Source organism: Sciurus vulgaris (assembly GCF_902686455.1).
Source record: "Sciurus vulgaris genome assembly, chromosome: 5".
Lineage (NCBI taxonomy): Eukaryota > Metazoa > Chordata > Mammalia > Rodentia > Sciuridae > Sciurus > Sciurus vulgaris.
In genome coordinates this window covers 68,789,908-68,810,280 of record NC_136465.1, presented here as the reverse complement: position 1 = coordinate 68,810,280, position 20,373 = coordinate 68,789,908, and the positions used below count along the sequence as shown (strand labels likewise).

At 44.9% G+C, this 20,373-nt stretch overlaps 1 protein-coding gene across 19 annotated transcripts in view; it reads right to left on the bottom strand.

The window, feature by feature from the left end:
• The window catches only part of CACNA1C (calcium voltage-gated channel subunit alpha1 C), a 724,379-nt gene that overhangs the window by 243,543 nt on the left and 460,463 nt on the right, over positions 1 to 20,373 (bottom strand). For all 19 annotated transcript variants that reach the window (XM_079140298.1, XM_079140296.1, XM_079140300.1 and 16 more), the window contains exons 4-5: positions 8,867 to 9,006; positions 790 to 929 (exon numbers count right to left, since the gene is read on the bottom strand). In XM_079140298.1, the coding sequence (XP_078996424.1) occupies positions 790 to 929; positions 8,867 to 9,006 (280 nt within the window). The remainder of the gene's footprint in view (positions 1 to 789; positions 930 to 8,866; positions 9,007 to 20,373) is intronic.

Below are 20,373 nucleotides of genomic sequence, written 5' to 3'. Positions count from 1 at the left end.
GGTCTGGTTCCAGTCTAGGCTTAAGTGTATCCTGTGTCTTGAATCATGGCCTGAAGGTGCTGACCTGAGAGTGTGAAGTCTCAGAAAATAAGCCCAGAATTCTCCCTAGGAGCACGTGGGCTGGGGTGTGCTGGAGCTGATTCAGGTTCCTGAAGTTGCTCTGCTCAGTGCCTGGGTGCATCCATAGTGGATAGAAGGGGACTTGTCATGTGGACAGTATTTCAAGAAGCTGAATATCACTTCTTGGGAAAAATCAGTTCTCCCAATGACAGGTTCCTGACTATACACCAGGCTCCTGAAGCCTGGGATGCCCCATTTGACAGGAAAGAAGGATGGGAAGATAGTGCTGGGAGAAATGGCAAGAAAAACTTTTAGAATATCCAGGGATGCTCTCCTGAGATTCTTTGGAAAAATACAGAAAGTACAGATGATCTCATTGGCTGCAATAAATGCCCCTCTCCTGGCTCTTCCGCAGCAAATATATTTAAATTCCCAGCCCAGGGCATTGTGGGGACTGCTCCAATAACCATGGGACTGTGCTCTCTATAGGTTGTCTTCCTTTGGCTATGCGTCCATTTTCTAGGTGTTTATAGGAGCTGAGACCACATATTTATCTTCAGGTACTTGCATCAGAACTTGGATTCTTTAAACCAAGGGACTCATTTGTAAGAAAACCCTCCATTTATAGGAAATCAGGTTCCTTTGTGAAGTGCTCCTGGCAGTTCAGCAAAAGAAAGTGCAAGTTGGTGACAAGGTAACACAATAAATAGGAATAAAGGCTTTACTTACTTGGAACTCCAGATACCAGCCTCAGGGGACGCAGCACACGGAAAGCCCTCAGTGCCTTCACATCAAATCCAGCCCCTTTCCCTCCGAGAGCATTGGCCCCATCTGCTTTGGTTGCTTGTTCTAAAATTGCACTAAAAAGCCTAGAGGAGAGGAAAGAGAGCAGAACTGTCATTACCAGGTTTCATTGCCCTGCTGGGGCTCCAATCTCTGAGTGAGCTTGGATTAGCAGGTGCTACAGATGCTAGGTGTGTACAAGGGAGGGTCCATGGATGGTTATAAGTTGGTATTCTCTCAGGGAGTACCACCCATGCCAAAAGTGTCACCACAGCCTAGAGAGGGCTGAGTAAGGTGAGGGACAGAACCTTTGCCTTGGGAACACATCTGGCTTTGTTTGAGCTGGGAGGCCCTGGACTGATGTGTTAGGCAGGTGAAGTTGGCTGTCTCTTTTGGCATGCCCTCTGCCCCCTCCATGGCATCCTGGCACACCCTCTCATGAGTGCCAACAACCACATACCTTCTGTGTCCACCATTTTCCTCCTGGCAACCCCCTCTCTTTGACTTGTTTCTGGGTACAAAGAAATAATTCTATAGGAATCTACTTTGTGCTGGCACATAATGGTTTCTCAGGAGATATATGTTGAACACATGGATGATTGAACGGTTAAATAAAAAATTTCAAGTGGGAGCAAATCCACACATAACAGAGACACAGAGAATTCCTTTCTAACACTTTGTGTCTGTCCTTGTACATTTATTTCTCCAATAAATATGAACAACTACTATGTGCCAGGCACCATTCTGCTGCAATAGCCCAGGCATGGCATGTTGGAGGCTTAGACCTGGCAGTGGTATTGGAGGCAATGAGAAGAAGTTGAATTCTATGTTTATTTTAAGATCAAGGGATTGTCTGATGGGCTAATTGTGAGGACAGAGAGGCATGAAAGAGAATTCCAATATTTTTGTCTTGAGCAACTGGAAGGATGAGATATGGTAGAATGGATACCCAGGATTCCACTGTTAACTTGTTGATGCTTGAGCAGGTGATCTGGCATCTGAATGAGTACTGTGATTTGGCTTAATGTGTCTGGAGGTCCAGAGAAGGTCCAGGCTAAAGACAAAATTTGGTAGATGTACACATTATATTTAAAGTCAAATTATATGATAACCTAGGAGGCTAGCACAAAAGGGGAAAATGTAAAAGGAGTGAGCTGTGGGGTCCTCCAACATTGAAGGGTCAAAGAGAGGAGAAGCCAACAAGAGACTGATGACAAGAGACTGATGAGGTGGCTCGTGGGATAGGAGCAGTGGGGAAAGTGGTGCCCACAAAGGAAGCAGCCTGTAAGAAGGCAATGGTTACCTGCATCAGTGCTGTAGACAACATGATGGGCAACCAGCCACTGGGTTAACAAGATTAGGACCACTGACATCTAGAAACATCTGTTTTAGCATAGTGATGGAGCAAAAGGCTAATAGGTGAATCTATGAGAAAATGGGGGAAGGTGGAAACCATAAGAAAGAGCCCTATCTGACAGAAACATAATGCAAGCCACAAATGTGAGCCTGTGTGAAACTTCACTGTTCTAGAAGTCACATTAAAAAAAGCAAAAACGGGTAAAATTAACTGAGACAATATATTTTATCTGGCCCAATATTATCATTTAAACATGTAATAAATAAAAATATCATTAATGAAATATTTGTTAGTCTTTGTTTTGTACCAAATATTTGAAATATGCTGTACGTTCTACACTTAAAGCATATCTCATGTAAAATTGGCTACATCTCAAGTGCAGAAAGGCTATGTGTGGCTAGTGGTTATCATATGGAAAACTATTTTAAAATTTTTTTAAATTTGTTCATTTTAGATTTACATGACAGTAGAATGTATTTTGACATGTTATATGTACATGGGGTATAACTTATCCTAATGAGGATCCCATTGCTGTGGTTGGACATGATGTGAAGTTACACTGGTCATTTATTCATATATGAAAATAGGAAAGTTTTGTCCAATTCATTCACCTGTCTTTCCTAATTCTACCCCATCCCTTCCACTCATTCCCCTTTGTCTAATCCAATGAACTTCTATTCTCCCCACCTGCTTATTGGGTGGCCTTTTGGTTTTGGGGACTGGCTTATTTCACTTAGCATGATAGTCTCCAGTTCCATCCATTTACCAGTAAATGCCATCATTTCATTCTATTTATGGCTGAGTAATAATTCCTTTATGTATATGTGATTATCAAGAATACAAGAAACAATAAATGTTGGTGAGGAGATGGGAAAAATGAACACTCATATATTGCTAGTGGGATTGCAAATTGGTGCAACCACTCTGGAAAGCAGTATGGAGAATTCTTATAAAACTTGGAATGGAACCATTATTTGTCCCAATTATCCTGCTCCTTGGTATATACCCAAAGGACTTAAGATCAGTATACTACAGTGATGCAGCCACATCAATGTTTATACCAGCTCAATTCACAATAGAAAAGCTATGAAACCATAGCTAGGTGCCCTTCAACAGATGAATGGATAAAGAAAATGTGGTATATAGACAACTCTTTTGAGCAATTTTTCTATAAAAGTGGACAGAACATAAAAGGTGGTTACCAGAAGTGGCTGTGGAATTGAGAGGTTTTGATGGGAGATATCACAGCATTTTTACACATGATGAGAATCACCTAATGGAGAGGAAAGTTGATGAATCAGAAGTGAGAGGGAACAATTACTGGAAGGACTGATGTCCTTCAATCGGCAGGAAGGGAATATATGGACGGGGAAGAGCAGTTGATCGTGGGCCAGGCAGGAAAGTACATTTTAAAAGTATAGATGTGACTGTGGGAACACATCAAAGTTCTCTTCTTCCAGGTACTGCGAAGACCTCCATCTTATTGGATTTGATTGGGTGTTTTCCCAGGCGAGCAAGATAAATGGAAGGAGGAGTAAAAAACTGAGTGTAAATGCCAGTGAGTGGTTGTAACAATGGAGCCTGGCATCTACACCAGTGGAAAGGATAAGACAGGGAGGGGAACAGAGAGAATGTGGTGGGATGAGTGATTGATGGGAGTCGGGGAGCAGGAGAGAATATGCTGACAAAGTAGGCGGTGCTGGTCAGAGTAGGATGTTCTATTTGAGCTAATGGGGAGGGTGCCGTTATCAGTCATGCCAGGGAGACTGGCTATAACTATGGGAATGGGCAGCTGAGACAGAATGGAGGTCAGAATTCCTGGAGAAGGCATCAAGGAACAAGAAGGCAAATTGGCAGAGGGTTGGAGAGTGAGTGTTGGAGAGAACTGGAGTGAGCCCAGAGCGAACACCTTCCAGGTACATGGAAGAGTGACTTAAAGGTATGCAATGAGGAGTAGGAAGCAGAGGGTCTGATGACAGAATAGCCATGCTGGAGGGTTTCAGGAAGCAGGAGCGAAGGAGGTCTGAAAACAGAAATGAAGAGAAGGCAGGGCCTCTCCCACTCACTGCCTCCAGTGGAATAAGTCTTGTGGGAGAGAGCTGAGCTGCCTCCTGAGAGGATGCAGGGAAGCTGTGTGTTTGGGGAGAGCCAGAAAGGGAAGGTAGTGACCAGAAACAAAGATGAGGATTTAGGGCAGGAGTCAGGTCACCTGCCTGGTACATAAAATTTCACTGGGATTCAGTTATACCTACCCCTTTATATATTGCTCTTTTCCTGCTACAGCAATAGACTCTTGACCAGAGGCTGCATGGCTCACAAAGCTGAAAATAGCATTTGGCCCTTTACAGATGAGGTATGCTGCTCCCTTGATAGATGATGACTATGGGGACCAGAGGGCACACTGGGGTGGAAGGGTTCAGAAGTGAGGTGGCAAGAGGGAAGGTTAGACCCCAGCTTCATATAATCAGATGGGAAAGTGACTCTGTGTGATGAGGGATGACCTGAGGATTCTGGGCTTTGGGTGGTAACCAAAAAAAAAAAAAAAAATAGGGAAAAGGACAGCAAGGGCAATTTCTGTCCTTTATGCCTAGAAGTGAATCAATAAGTCATTGTCAGAATGTGTCCTGGGTTGTGTTTCTGCATTTGGGGAGCCTGAGATCATGGAGGAAGCCCAAGTATTAAGCTGGGTCTCCATATCACATCTGAACAGTGGCCTAGGGCAACTTTGGTTCTTGAGCTCATGCTTCAGGAAACTGGGCTCAGGCACTGAGGTCCAGGTGCAGCTGAAGGCTTGACTTGGCAGAAGCTCAGAGCCAGGCATGGCCAAGAAATGCTGGGGTTGGTTTAGATTAAGGAGTTTAAACTGTGCTCTGTGGAAGCTTTCAGGAACTTCTTGGGCAGTGAGGTCAGAACTGAGTGGCTGGGGTTCTAGTGCTACTACTCCAGATTTAACAGAACAGCTTCCCTTTTATTTTTTTTTTTCCAGTGCTGGGGATCAAAATCAGGGCCTTGCACTTGCTAGGGAAGCACTTGCCACTGGGCTATGTCCCTAGCCCCTTTCTGTTTTATGTACTAGGGCCAAGTGAGACTTTGAACAATGTGTTCTGCACCTGAAAGAAGTTTTGCCTAGCATGCAAAAGATTCTGAGTTCAATCCCCAGCATCACCAAAGAAGGGGAAAAATATAGGCTGTGAATGTAGTCCAGTGGTAGAGCACTGCATTTGCCTAGCATATGTGAAGCCCTGAGTTCAATTCCCAGAACTGGGGGAAAAAAAAGTTTGACAACAATAGCCAGACCATATCTAAAGTCTCTTAACTCTTTGACGCTCATCTGATGGTTTTCTATGTTAGTTGGATTCCTATGCCTTGAATTCCAGGCAGAAGTTCGGGGGAGTGGACTCCTTTCTCTACAAGGGAAATGTTCTTTCCACTGAAACCTACATCACTGAAACCTGAGGAAATGGAGACCAGCTTGCAAGTTGGTCAAACAGCATTCCAAATCCAAACCAGATTTTGTTCCCAGTATTTCCTGGAAGAGAGCAATATGCTTATTGGAATACAAGATGTTCACCAAATATTATTTAGTGAAGGGAGCAGAAATGAGACAACTTTCTTCTCTTTTAACCCTTACCCCAGCTTGAAACTTTCATTAAATGTTTTCCTTTAAAATTTTGAAGGGATGGACAACCTAGAAATGGGTGCAGAAAGTGTTTTTGGTGTGGAGTGCTGGGTGTGCTTCTTCTGTTAGATGTTGTGATGGCAAAACCACTGTTTGGTGCCTATTGGTACCTGGGGATGGGTTCTGATGTGGATGCTTGGCTGGAGATTTCTCCAGGAGGCGTGTTGGGCAGTTCTGCAGCCAGCTATTAGAGCTTTAAGGGAGGAGGACATGGAGGTTCCAGAGGACCCAAAGAATCAGAGAGGCAAGACCACCATGCTGTGAGGGATGTAGTGATGTAACTAAAAGCTTTGTGGTTGGGATAGAATCTCCTGAGTGTGGGACCTACTGAGGAGGTAAGGTAGATTACAAAGGCCTTTTAAGTCCCTTCTGCATTCACTTATAGGTTCCATCTCCCCACTGCACCAAGGAGACTCCTCTGCTTTGGGACAAAAATGACTCCTGTGACATGCCACTGAATGGGAATGCAGAGACAGGGACGTACTCTGAAGCAGGCAGGCAGCCCTGACTTCTCTGATTTAGAGGAGGCTAAAAGAAACCTTCCTTTATCTAGCTCCAGAGGAGGAGCCCAGGAGAGCAGAGATTTCCCAAGAGACTCAGGGAAGCAGAGGGATGTTCATTTAATACTGTAAAAGGGGCAGAAAAGAAGAGTCATAGCTGGAGAGAAGGGGTGAGTTCCTCCTTCTGGGGATGGGGGATCATTTTTCCAGTTGGAAGGATGAACTGGGATTTAGACTGGGTGGAGAGCACCTAGGACCAATGCTCCTGGAGCGTATGATAAACTAGTTACTAAATATGGCCAAGTGTGAGATGATGGGAGAAAACATGCCAAAGGTCATGGTGAACTACAAGCTGAGCAAGTGTTGACTCCATAACCTCTGTGGTTTAAAACACTAAACAGAAGCATCATCTTTCAGAAGAGAGCCAAATCCAGATGCCTTCCTGTCTTCATCAGCCTCATGGCCAAAACTCCAGGGAGAAGTCACTTAGTATCTGGACCAGTCCAATGAAACGTCTGCCTCCTATGAAGATGGGGAGGAGCAACCCTCTAAGGGATGAAGCAAGGGTCAAATAAACTGCAAACGTGCAGTGTGGGCCAGCCACGCTTGTTCTCCTGAGCGGGAAGGCACCTGCCTGCCCTCTCAGGGCTCCTGTTCAAGGGCTCCCCTGTTTTTGCCTCCACTTCTCAAGCTTCAGGTAAGGACATGAATGAGGCAGACTATATCTAGTCAAATTCATTTCTTTTCATAAACATGCAGCACCTCTGCCAAAACTTGTTCTGCAAGTCACCACATCTCTCCACTGGTCCCAGAGCATCAGCTCTGATTCCTGAAGCTTCTGTCTTTGTGTGCCACAGGTTGCCAGTAGACTGAGGCCTTGAGAAAGAGGCTGAATTTAAAAAGGATTTAGGGGTACTGGGAGCAACCCACCTTCAGAATTTCTGCTAGGATTTATTTACTGAGTTCATTCAAGGCATTTATTTAGCCACTCTGTTTATTTTGGCATGAATAGCAGCGGCAAAACCTCTCATGTAACTGCATCCTCACCCCGAGTCCTCTGCAGCCAGATATATAAATGACTAATAACCTTAGTGCTCCTCATGTCACCCAAATACCCATGATGGTCATGTGGCCAAAATGCGTCATTCATTGGCTAGGCCACATGAGACAACATAGGAAAAACCCTAACACGTTCCAAACAACCATTATGAGCCATCCAGATGGCCAAGGACAAGGAAATAACTTGTAAATAATCTTGATTTGCTCCTGTGTTATTTCCTGCAGTAAAGACCAGGCACTCCCCCAAGATAATGAATGGCGAGTGCTCTGGAGAAGCCCGCAGTGCCCCAGGTCTGCACTGGGATAACACAAAAGGAGTCACCAAAAATAGCCTCCTGGTGTAACAGCCTCCTGATATCTTGTTCTTCACACTGAAATCTGTGGGGACTCCAAATCCATGGTAGCAGGGTGGCCACCATGGAAGCATTTGTCAGGTTCCAAGTAATACAAGGTCAGCTTAGAGGAAAAGTTGCTGAAGAGACGACCTCCCCCTTATCAACAAAACACATGAGTCATTGGAACTTCATCCACTGTGTCTTAATACACTGTGTTTTACACAGCATACATAGGCCTGTTGGGTACAAATATTTTGTGGAGAATCCTTTTGTGCCATTACTAATTTCTTGATAAGGAAATTATCACTCCCAAAATTTTACTTGGGATTCTCAACACTGCCTTTTTTAAAGCCACTATCAAGTCTGCCTCATCCTAACATGAAATAGTATTTGGAGGAAGGTACCTAGGCTAGGTTGGGTTACCCACAACTTTGACCTTTCAGAGTTTCACTTACTTCTCACCCAGCTATCTCAAGCAGTCTGGTTTCTTGGGCCACAGAACAGGGCCCAATGTGAATTTGAGAATGGGGACAGGATGGTGTGTGTGAGCAACCTGTGGACTACAGGCACAGTCTGGCAGCTCAGCAGGCATCCCCACATCATGCCACACCTGTGGGCTGCATACTCCCAGGCAAGCTAACTACATCTGCTCAGTGATACAGTGGGAAAATTCATCAGGGGAACTGCTGGGTTAGATATGGTTGGAGGGTAAAGAAAAGTCCTGAAACAGAGGAATCGCCTCAGCTGCACAGAGGATCCTGGTTCCGTTAGGAGTACACAAATTCAAGTGTGCGAATATGTGTGTCTGCGTGTGGATGTGCATGTGTGCATGTGCATATATATCTACGTGTGTGTGTGTGTGTGTGTGTGTGTGTGTGCGTGCTGCCCCATGTGGGAGTGGTGGTGAGGAGTGCTCTTAGGTGATAGCTCCTCTCCCTTCGGAGAAAGTCTGAACTCAATGTGATTGTTAACATCCTTTCATCATGCCTGAAGGCTAGTACAGTTATGACTAAATCAAAAAGAGATATGAGTAGAGGGGGAAGGAAGTATGCATGGTTAAGGGAAGGGGCAGGAGAAAGACAGCTTTACTTACCCTACAACCACAATTATAAAATCTAGTAAATTCCAACCATTGCGGAGGTAAGCGTTGGGGTGAAAGAGAAGACCATAGGCGATTACTTTTAAAAATGCTTCCACAGTAAAAATTATGAGAAAGAGATATTCCACTCGTTCCTAGGAAACAAAAATAGAAAACAGAGAAATAAATCGTTAGGGATGTGCAAAGTTCTGAACCAGCAGGTCTCACACATATGCCACATAATGGCATTTCAGTTGACCACAGACTGCATACACAAAGGTGATTCCACAAGATTGTATTACCTAGTGACATCATAGCTATCTTAGTTTGTGTAAGTACACTCCATGATGCCATCAAAATCACCTAATATCACATTTCTCAGAATGTAACCCCATCATTAAGAACACACTACAGCAGGTGTAAGTGAAGGCTTCCCCCTCTGCAGTAGGACATATGGGGATATTGAGAGGGACCTCAATGCCAAATTAGCAAATTCACAACTTTTTCAACCACAAAAGCTCCAATCCACTAGGGATTAAAGGATGTGTGTGTGTGTGTGTGTGTGTGTGTGTGTGTGTGTGTGTGCGTCTTCCAAGTTCCCTGTTGAATTGTAAATATTAGGGTTGTACACAAATTCCCATTGTTTTCATATTTAATCAATTAGCATTTTATTGTACCTTCTTAGAAGAAAACCCATAAACAGAAACAAGACCAAGAGAGAGGAGCATGATACTGAGAAAGGGGCTGGAGCACAACCCCATGATTGTCACCATGCCACGAATCTGCAGTAAAAAATGGCGAAGGTCACACACGCAATTCTGGGAGGGTACCCGCTGAGTTCTCCAACATAACAGCAGAAATACAGCCACAAAGAAATCAAGACACTGAAGATCTCTTCACAGCAACCAAAAGACAACCTGCTCACATACATGGATGGATCCAGAAATTTGAAATCTCTTCTTCAGGCAGATAAGACTCTGTCCAAAGACACAGACCAGGTCTGCAGAGAAAATGAGCATACTGAGAGTGGAGGCAGGCACTGGGGTGGGTGATGAATGGAAAAGGCCAGCTCTTTTCTCAAGGGGCAGAAGGTCATCTTTTCTCCCCCTGCTATCTTGAAGAAAGGCATTTAAGGATGCAGTTCCTGTCCCGGGGAGCCACAGTCCACAGGACAAACTCATTGACTCAATTAGAGCAAGCTGACTCGCTGTGCTGATTCATTCACTTCCTTCACCATTAATTGGTCTCTTCTCACCCCCAGCACAGAGCCTTAATGCCCCCCACCACACAAAGGCTGCCTGGTAGCCTTTATGCTCCACTGCTCTGCTCTGCAGGAGCTGCAGCCCTAATCTCATTGGAACCACAAAATATTTGTCCGCATGCATTCAGGTGCAGGTTCTCCAAAGCAGGCCTGGCTCATCCACTGTCCCCAGGAGACATTCAACTGGGAAACACCAGGACCCACTCTTCTGCCAGGTCAAGGGGGTCTCACTGAAGATATCCAGATCCTTCCACATTCTGGAGAAGGGCACTGCCTGCAAAGGCCCACCTCCTCCTGCTCAGCTGACTGGCAGGGTGCTCTAAATCTGGGGCACTTGGGAATCCAATGGGTAATTCTGCAGGGACAGGTACCCTATGCCCCAGTCACTCTTTCTCATCCCCTAGACATTTAATGAGCTCTGGCCTCACTGTGCCCAGCTCTGGATGATGCAATTTGAAGATGCTAAGTTAAAAACTGCAGACTTCTGGGAGCCATCCAGACCTAATAAATAGATCTCCTGGCTATGAAGCCTAGCAGTCTGCATTATAGACAATCCCAGATGTTTCTGAGACAACTCAAAATTTAAGAGCCACCAGCCCATGTGCTGACGAAGGCCCAGATCAGGCGGGAATAGGGAAGGAGTGGAGGGGTCAGATTCAGTCATCATCTCAGTAGACTCCTCTTTTACTTTCTCCCTCTTTTAGCACCATACAACTGGTCTGGGGATATGGCTGCCTTGGGGGTTGTGACCCAGGAACAATCTATGATGTGTGGAAGCATCAAGCTTCTCGAATTAGGTGATCCTGTGTTACAGTATACATTGGGGCCATGTTAACAGAGAAGACATATTACAGAAGGGCTGGTGCAACCTGAGGATGCTTGTAGAAGGTGATAGAGGGAGGGGCTATCCAACAACCACTCAGCCCCACTCTTCTTGGCCCCACTCCCATGATGGCTCAGAGCTTTCATGTTTACACCAGATGACAGAGTCACCCCCTTCTGGAGCCCTGTGAATCTCCACAGGAACTCACAAAGTGAAATGAGAAGTGAAGAAAAGGAAAAGGAAACAAAGGAAAGTTTGGTATCACTAGGTGCTGGGTGTGTCCATGAATTCACATGTGTGCTTACTGCTTTTATAATTTCATTCACTAGCACATCCATTCATGCAACCACTCACCCATCAACATACCCATTCATTTCACCCACACATTTATCCATCCATCTATCCATTCACCAGTCCACTCATCATCCATCCATCTATTCATCCACTCTGTCTTTTAGGACCAGTGTGGTACAACTAAAAGAGCTGTCAGAAAGTGACCTTGAGGTTCTCTTTGGGTGGCCTAGAAATGAGCTTTCTGGGAAAGACAGCACTCAAGTTCAGGGTCCCTCCACCCCCTGCATCAATATCCCAAAGGCTCCAAGCACCTTATATGCTAGGAAGCTGGCATTCCCAGACAACTTCCTATAAACAGCTGGCACCCCCAATCCAGACTGCCTGGCTCCAAGCTGTCTGTTTATTCCCTCATTGATAAGACTGCTTTTCCTGCTTACTTGCCCTATAAAAAGACAGTACTGTAGGGGATGCAGAGTCAGAAACATCTTGAACCTGCTACACACAACTTTGTGAGATGGGGGGATTCATGAAAACTTGACTTCTCTTATTGAGTAAGTTCCCAGTGAAGACTGTTCCTTACTCCATGCCATGTGATATCTGTTCCACACCCTGGTAAATAACACACACTGATCCAGAAGGATCCACCCCACACATCCAGTGAATCACTCAATCAAAAATTCACTCAAACATTCACAAATGTGCTTATGTATGTTGCTGGGTGCTGGAGATCTGAGACAAAGGGCTCAGAAACTGAGTGGAGAGAGAGCCCCAGTTCTAGAAATACAAAGACTTCTAAAGACTCATGGAACTCAACATGGATGAGCATGCACTATCTTAGCTTTCCATTTATCCTCCTGTGCACACATCTCCCACCTATTCAGCAGCACCATAAGTTCCCAGAGGACAGAGATAACAATTTTTATAGTAATACTCAATAATCTTGATTCTGGCACCAACTGGTGTGTATGGCTTAGGCCAAGTCACCTTACTTCTCTGGGTCTGTTTCCTCATTCATAGGAGAAACTTTAAAATTACATGTATGTGTGTGTGTGTGTGTGTGTGTGTATATACACACACACATATATACACATACACACACACACACACACACACACACACACACACACAGTCCTAGGCTTCCTATGGTGTTTTAGGAGCAGGTCAGGGGAAGGCTGAGAAAATAAGGCTTAAATGCTTCAGCCCTCTTGAACCAAAGCAGTGCCATGTTAATCCATAGTGGGTTGAGTTTTCCAAGAGTCCTAACCCAGTTAAATGGAGTCCAGAGAGCTAATACTACGGGATGTGAAAAGAGAATACACACAAAAAGAGAAGTGACCACCTTTACTGACCAGACCGGAAGACTTTTGTTGACTTTACTTGCTGGGTTCTGCATACAATTTTATTTGAGAAGAGGGATCACTGCTTTTGTTGTTTTTCTGATAACTTGGAACACCACTTCCAAATTGGTAGATGACTTCTGAAACCCCTCTGAAATCCTTTGGCAACTGAGAGTGTGCTCATCAGCCTGTGTGCAGATAGGGCAAAGGCAAAACTAGATCCCAAGACAGGAAATGGAGCTGAGAGCTCTTTTTCAGCTTCTTTCCCTCTTGTTCTGGGACTCACCCTAAGTACAAATAAACATTACAATAAAAATATTCATCATCAATTAGATTATTAATATGTGTACTTCAGGGGAACACAAACTTCTGTGAGCAGAAGCTAGGCTAGGTTAGATCTCTTAGGACAAGGACAACCAGGAAGAAACTGATGTGTCTCTTTACATAGCTGCGTCTCTGCAGCACAGCTGCAACACACCATAGAGCCATGAAATGCCCATCTTCCTGTGTTGAGCACTATAAGTCTTTAGCTCTGCGATGTGAAAGATCCAAGGTGTGAAAATTCATACCCAGAGAGCCCATGTACCTACTTGAATTTATGTAAGTGTATTTATTGAAGCTACCTAGAATTCTACACCAAACAATTGATGAGAAGCTCAGTTACACAATTTCATCTGGGTACAAGGTAAAAAGACAACAGACACAATAACAATACTTCACGCAGCACATTGTTTTCCAGATTGTTTCATAACTTAAGTACTGTTCAACCTGACCTCTAAAATACAGTCTCCTGTCTATTCTTCAGCTAAGAGACCTGAGCTCCTCACTCTCCAATCCTCTAGTGCAATCATCCTGCATCGCAAAAACTTCCTGAGAATTTGCTCAGCCCTGGGCCACTCTGCAGCATTGCTCTCTCAGGAGATTGACAGACTTGTAGAATACAAGAAGCTGTAAGAAAAGAGACACACAATCCTACCTTCTCATTGTGCAGAAGACAGGGGCTCGACATCTATCCCAGGGGATTGGCACTTAGGATTCTTCAGGGCAGATCTGGGGTTCCTTTTGCTACAGTGCAGCTGTCCCTATGTATGGACCGATGAAGCCCTGGGTTAGTGTTCTTAACAGGAGTTACTAGGTAAGGGGTCTCCTCCTCCAAGGCATGGCTGGGAAGGTAGGCAGCAGGGATCCCACACTGCAATCCTTCCTCAACCAGGAAGCAGCCTTCCATCTACCTATCAATGGACCAACTAAATAGGGAATGTACACACAAAGGAGTATTATTTAACCTTAAAAAGAAATGAATTCCCACACATGCTATGACATGGAAACATTGTGCTAAGTGGAAGAAGTCAGTCACAAAACAACAAATACTGTATGATTCCCCTCATATAAAATACCTAGAATAACAAATTCACAGGGACAGAAAGTAGAAAAGAAGTCACCAGGAGCTGGGAGGAGGGAGGGATGGGAAGTCACTATTTAATGGGTACAGATTTCAGTTTGGGGTGGGGGCAGAGGTGATGACAATACAAAATTGTGAATATAACTGACACCTCTGAATTATCCCCTAAAAATGGCTAGAATTGTAAATTTTATATTATTTTTACTCTACCACAATAAAAAGTAGAATTCTTTGGGGTTTTAAAGGTTTCCTAGCCCCTAAGGTCTTGAGCTGAAACACTTAAGGTCAAGTTCCAACCTGTAGCAGCTAAAACAAGACTAGTTCATCAGAAAGTTGAACAGTACAGTCTTTGGTAGGAGGATCCTGGACAGATGCCTGGGCACCTGGATTGGGAAGACAGAAGCTGGGCAGGGGGTGGGAGATGGGAGGGAAGGTCCTTCCTGGAGGCTATACAAAGGGCTCATTTAGAAAGGAACTGGTGGTTCAGATGCTCTGACCTTCTATTCAGGACATTTTTGCAAAGGATGAAGGGACAGGGAAAACCATTTAATGGACTAAGAGCAAAGAAGCCTGGAAAAGAACAATTCACCTATTTAGTGAGGGCAAGGAGCAATTGCAGTTGGGAGAGTTGAAAAGCAAGCTAGAGTCACTGGGTTTACAGTTGATCAGTTAAAAACAAAACCACAGTCTATTTTTCTGTGCTTGCCCATGATGCTAAGTTGAAGTGACTTACTCACTTATCAGTTTCCTGCATTTATGTCTTCATCCCTAGGGGCCAGCCTTGCCTCAGCTGCTGCAGCATGGCAGGTGGCTCAGGTGCTCTGAACAGAGTGACACCAGACTTCTAGGTATCAGCCCTGCTCACTCCCCTTAGGCCTTCACTGTCCTCCACCCTGGCCTGTGCTGACCTCCCCCAGGCAGCTCCTGGAGACAAGAGGTCACTGCTCCACACACTCCCATGGCCTCTGAGCCTATATTTCTGTAACTATAAACCCTAGAGGGCAGGCATAGCCTGTTTCATTCCTCTGCTTGATTCTAGGATTTGAACAATCATCCCTCATAATACTGCTGCCTGAGATGGAAGGAAGCCTGAATGTCACACAGGCCTGCCTATTCCCTTCTCCACTCGACCTCCTCTATCCCAGGACCTCATGTCTTTATGAGCTGCCTATCTGTCATTGGGAAGCTCTGACTTTCAGAGAATGGCCACGGTCCCTTCCTCTCTGAGGTAAAAAAAAAAAAAAAAAAGATATTACATTTTCTTTGAGGGTAATGGAGTGGAGAGGGTGAGGGATATTACCAATCAGGGCTGAATTACTCCTGGGGACAATGGGCATTTGCTTAGTGACCTGTGGGCTAGTAGTAATTTCCCAAATGAGGGGAAGGTGCAGCAGATGCCTCAAACTCTCTTCTAACTGCCCATCTTCTTTTAAGGAGCTCAACTAACACCTGGTCCAGGGAATCATGACCACCTTTCTGCCTCATCCCACTGTTCATTCCCAATCTGGTGCCATTATGAGTTGTCTGGGTGTTCAAGCAGTTCCCCGACTGTTTCCTGGACATCTAGGTGGTTCTACTGCTCCAAAGCCTTCAATGGCTCCCCTCTGCCCTTAAAACAAAATCTAGCCTCCTGAGCTTGGCATCAACATCTGTCATGACATGACCCCCCAGCTGCATCTTTGGCTACCACCCCACACTCACCAAAGTCTCACCACACCCACATCAGACAGGCTGCCTGGTGCAACTCCCTTCTCCCTGCCCCTGCCATCCCAGATCCATTCTCCACCTGACAAACTCCTTCTCATCCCAAGATACACCTCATTCTGTATCTCTCAACCCCTACCTGCCTCCCTTGACCCTGAAGGAGTGAAATTAGCTCTCTTAGCACACATTATGGTATACGTGGCTTCTATGTTCCTCCCCCATACAGGGACAGGGCACCTGGGACAGAAGCAGGTGTCTTTATCACCTTTGGTTAAGAGCTATCTTTAAATGAAAGGCAAAGTGTTGCAGAAAAAGGCTCTGGAGTCACACATCTGGAGTCAGAATTTTCCTATGATAAGCTACATAATCTTTCTAACCTTTGGTTTCTTCACCAGTGAACTGTGGAAAGTTATGCCTACCTTGGGTTATTTTGAGAACTAGAGATCATACAGAGTTGTCACTCAAAAGGTAGATGCTGTCATTGCTATAGCCCTAGCACCTGCACCTACAGGAGCTGGCACACACTAACTGTGCAACAAACCTTTGTGGAATGGACACATTCTTTCTGCCCTGGGGCTTTGTGTCCTCCTCACAGGTCCTGGCTCTCCCTGATACACAGGGACCCTGCTGGGCAACTGAGTGGTCAGTAGCACTAGCCCAGCTGCCTTTCTCTGTGTCCTCTCCCTCCCTGGCCACATCAGCTGTCCTCACATCAGTGGCACATTCACTGTCCCCTTTGATCCTCTTCACTTCAGCAAAGACCAGAGACCTGAGGTCCCACATCTGCTTTCTATTATGAAAGCCACTTGAAAACAAAACAAAAACTCCCTCTGTATCCAGTCCACTGGGTTCTGTGCGTTCTGGACATTCGTGTCCAGCTCCTTCCTTAGCCCTTTGACCTACAGGAATAGGTTCTGTTCCAGCATCAGAAGCCCCTAGATCCACAGCGGCACACACTTTCCCTGTGTCTCTGCCAATCCAATGTCTCTTGAGGTGACATTTCAGCTATGGAGAATGAGGGTAAAGGAAGATGGGCAGTGTGCTTAGGTTTGCTAATATGTGATAATCACCAATGTGCTAGCTCATATGGCAGAACTTTACAGTTTACAAGGTTGTTTGTTGTTTTTTGTTGTTGTTGTTTTTTGTTTTGTTTTGTTTTTTTGTTTTGTTTTGTTTTTTGTTTTTTTGAGTACCAGGGATTGAACTCAGGGGTACTCAACCACTGAGCCATATCCCCAGCCCTATTTTGAATTTTATTTAGAGACAGGGTCTCACTGAGTTGCTTAGTGTCTCGCCATTGCTGAGGCTCGCTTTGAACTACTCGCAATCCTCCTTCTTCAGCCTCCTGAGCTTCTGGGATTACAGGTATGTGCCACCGTGCCCAGCTTTTTCATACATTTTTATCTTGAGCTTCCTGACCCCCTGTGAAGAAGCAAGGGCAGGTATTTTTCTCCTCCTTTAACTCTTCTTACTTCCATGTCTTTTTTCTTCCTCACAATCACCATCACCACCAACAATACCATCACTACCACCACCATTACTACACCATCACCATTTCCACTACCATCACTACCACCACCATCACCACCATCATGACCACAATCATCACCACCACATCCTCCATCATAGCTGCCATTAACAACAGTCTGAGTCTGCACACTATTTTAATCCTAACAGTAATTGCATAATGGATACAAAATATTATCTCACTGACTTACATGAGAAAACCAATCAAAGAGGTTATGAAATCTTATGCAGAGCCATGCAGCTAGAAAGCAGTACAGCTCACATTCTACATTCAATGTCTTTTTCACTTTTTGTGGTTATAGAAAATTCTAAACTCCATTAGTTCACCTCTCCATGACCCCAGTGCCTTGACACTTTTATCAAAAATAGGAGGTACACTGGGCTTTGCTGGAGCTACACCAAATGCCTGGTTTTTATGTGAAACTCAGCATTAGAAGCTGAGTTTGATAACTTCTCTAAGTGTAGCACATCTTTGCTCTCAGAGCCTGACCTGGTCTGGGGGACTCTTCATTTCCACAGATGATGGGTGGACACATGGCTGCAGGATTCATGTACTGACTGTTGTATGGAGCCCACAGACTCTTCCCACTGCTAATCAAACCTGGTCACCCACCCCCCCCCCCATGTAGGGCACAGAAGACTGCAAATCACCCACTCATCTAATCCATTAGAAAGGATCCCATTCCTTGCCACCATCCACTGACTTCAGAAGTGGCATGTGACCCAAACCTGCTGATGTGGCATGAAGGGAAATTTCCTCATTGATTCCAAAAGGGAGAGAGGCATACAGGCAGGAAGGTATTCCCAGTCCTTCTTCAGTACAACACACCCATTCTCTATATGAAATCTGGTTTTGTGACACCTGGGACCATGAGAACTACCGGCTGACAGCACAAGCAACAAGCTAAGGATGGCAAAGAGAGACCCAGGATCTGAGTAAAGTTGTTAAACCAGTAAATTAATCAGCTTTGATGCCACCTTAATTTGGGTCTTTCTTCCATTATATCTCTGAGACACAATGTCCTTATTGTTGAAACCATTTCAAGTTGAGTTTTCTAGCACTGGCATTGGAAAGCATCCTTATCGATGGGTTCCATTTGCTATCTCTACATGCCACTCCTCCTTTTGCATCTTTATCCCACAGCTGTTTAGGGCTGCCACCCCTTATCAGCCATTGGGGCACATTAAAACTAGGCTCAGTCTTACCCAGCCGGAAAAGGCAAGAGCTCGTAAGCACTGGAAGACAAATGCTTCTCTGTCTCCCCGTTAGCTTGCAGCCTGGGTGTTAGATGCTTATTTCAGATTATGGTCTCAGACTGGATCTAAAAAGATCAGCCCAAATCCCTATCAGAGGCTAGCCTATGTAATTCTATGCTTAGCCTCTCTTTATAGCACAGGACTGATGAGCCCAAGGATAAGGCTGTATGAGGCAGTAATTTACTAATGTTACAGTTCTTAAAGAGCTCCAGGTGAATAACCAGAGAAGCCCCTCTAACATTCCAGCCTCAGATGCCTGGAGATGAAGGACACAGGGATGCAGACCTGGAAATGTGGGATTTCTCTTACCTTTAAAAGATCAAGGCATATCTGAGCAAGGAACGTTCTGGAATCTCACTTTAAGTATGCTAATTTCTGCCTCAAGAAATTATATGGATTCTCTATTCCCAGTTCATTGAGCCCCAATTCCATGTTGACTCTTTCACTCCCCTCCTATGTACCTTGTCTTCTCCCAATGCCCATCGCTCAAGTAAAAACCTACCCGCCAACCCATTTCCACCCAGCCTCTATGGCCCCTGCCTCCAAGTTTCTCTTTTCCCTCAGGGCCAGCCGTTTCTCCCCAGTTGAAAGGTTGCTTTGGCTTCTCCAGGCCTGGTGATCTCCTCTTGCTGTGGGCCTCTGCAGCCTTATGGCCAGGCTGTCTGTCTGCTCATTTGGGATATCAACAGCTGGCACTATGGCATATTTGATAAGTTCTCTAAGGGTAGCAGTTGTCCCAGACCTCTCTCCCCTTCAAGAGTCGAATACACTGAGTGCAGAAACTATATATTACAATTTTAATCTGTTCCCCCATGGTGACTTGTTCAGTGCCAGGATCTCACAGAATCCTCCAGTTGTAGCATTAACAGGATACTGAGAGTCACCAAAGTTGATTTCTAGGCCCTGGTCTCTCTCACATGCCCACAGCTCTTCATGGTGGACAATGTGCTTTCATGTGCCAGGCTGTGTCACCCAGCACTCGTGTGTGACTCTAGGGCACAGTGGCCTTCATCAGCAGTCCTTCTACAATGCCCCCATCCTGTGAATTAAAACAAGGAGTGCCCACTGGGACACAGTGGCATTATCAGCATGGAGAACATGGACTGAGGGACTCACTCCACAAACAGGGCACTAAAATGAACTGTGGTCACAAATACTGTGTGTCTCACTCATACATGGAGGTTAAGAAAGATGATCTCATGGAACAGGCTAGAATAATGATGAATGAGACTAGGAAGGGGGAGGGGAAAGAGGAAGGTCAGATAATGGGTACCAACATACAGCCAGATTGGAAATTATTTCTTGCATTCTACAGCACAGTAAATTATGGTTTACAACAATCTGATATATTTCAAAATAAGCAGAAGATTCAGAAGGTTCTCAACATTCAGGAGACAGAAATGCTAACTAATTGCATGATTTGATCATTACATTCTATATAAATGTATCAAATTATGATACTATACCCTATAAATACGTAGACATACTATGTTTTAATAATAAAAAAAACCTAAAGAATATAAGATGATACCTCTGCCCTCCAGGGCCTCATACTACAGGCAAGTGGGCATTATGCAGAGAAATTACAACCCAGGGTTCCATGTGCTCCTTGACAATAAGTGCTGCAGATTACAAAAAGTCAAAGGATTTGGAAAAAGAAGCAACTGCCAGGGGCTGCTGGCTGGGGTATCTGATGTGCTAGAGTGTGTCAGGGCTGGTGATCGGAGGTGTGGGATGGGGAGGCTGCCTGCCTGCACCTTGGCCAGGGGAGAGAATCTCCCTATGGAAAATAAGGTTTCCTAGAAGAAATGAGGAGCAGAACATTTTAGCCAGAATTTACACTGCCAGAGGTAAAGCTGCATGGACAGGTAAGGTTTAAATTAAAGCAAGTCTGGAGTGACATGATAAAGAGTCCAT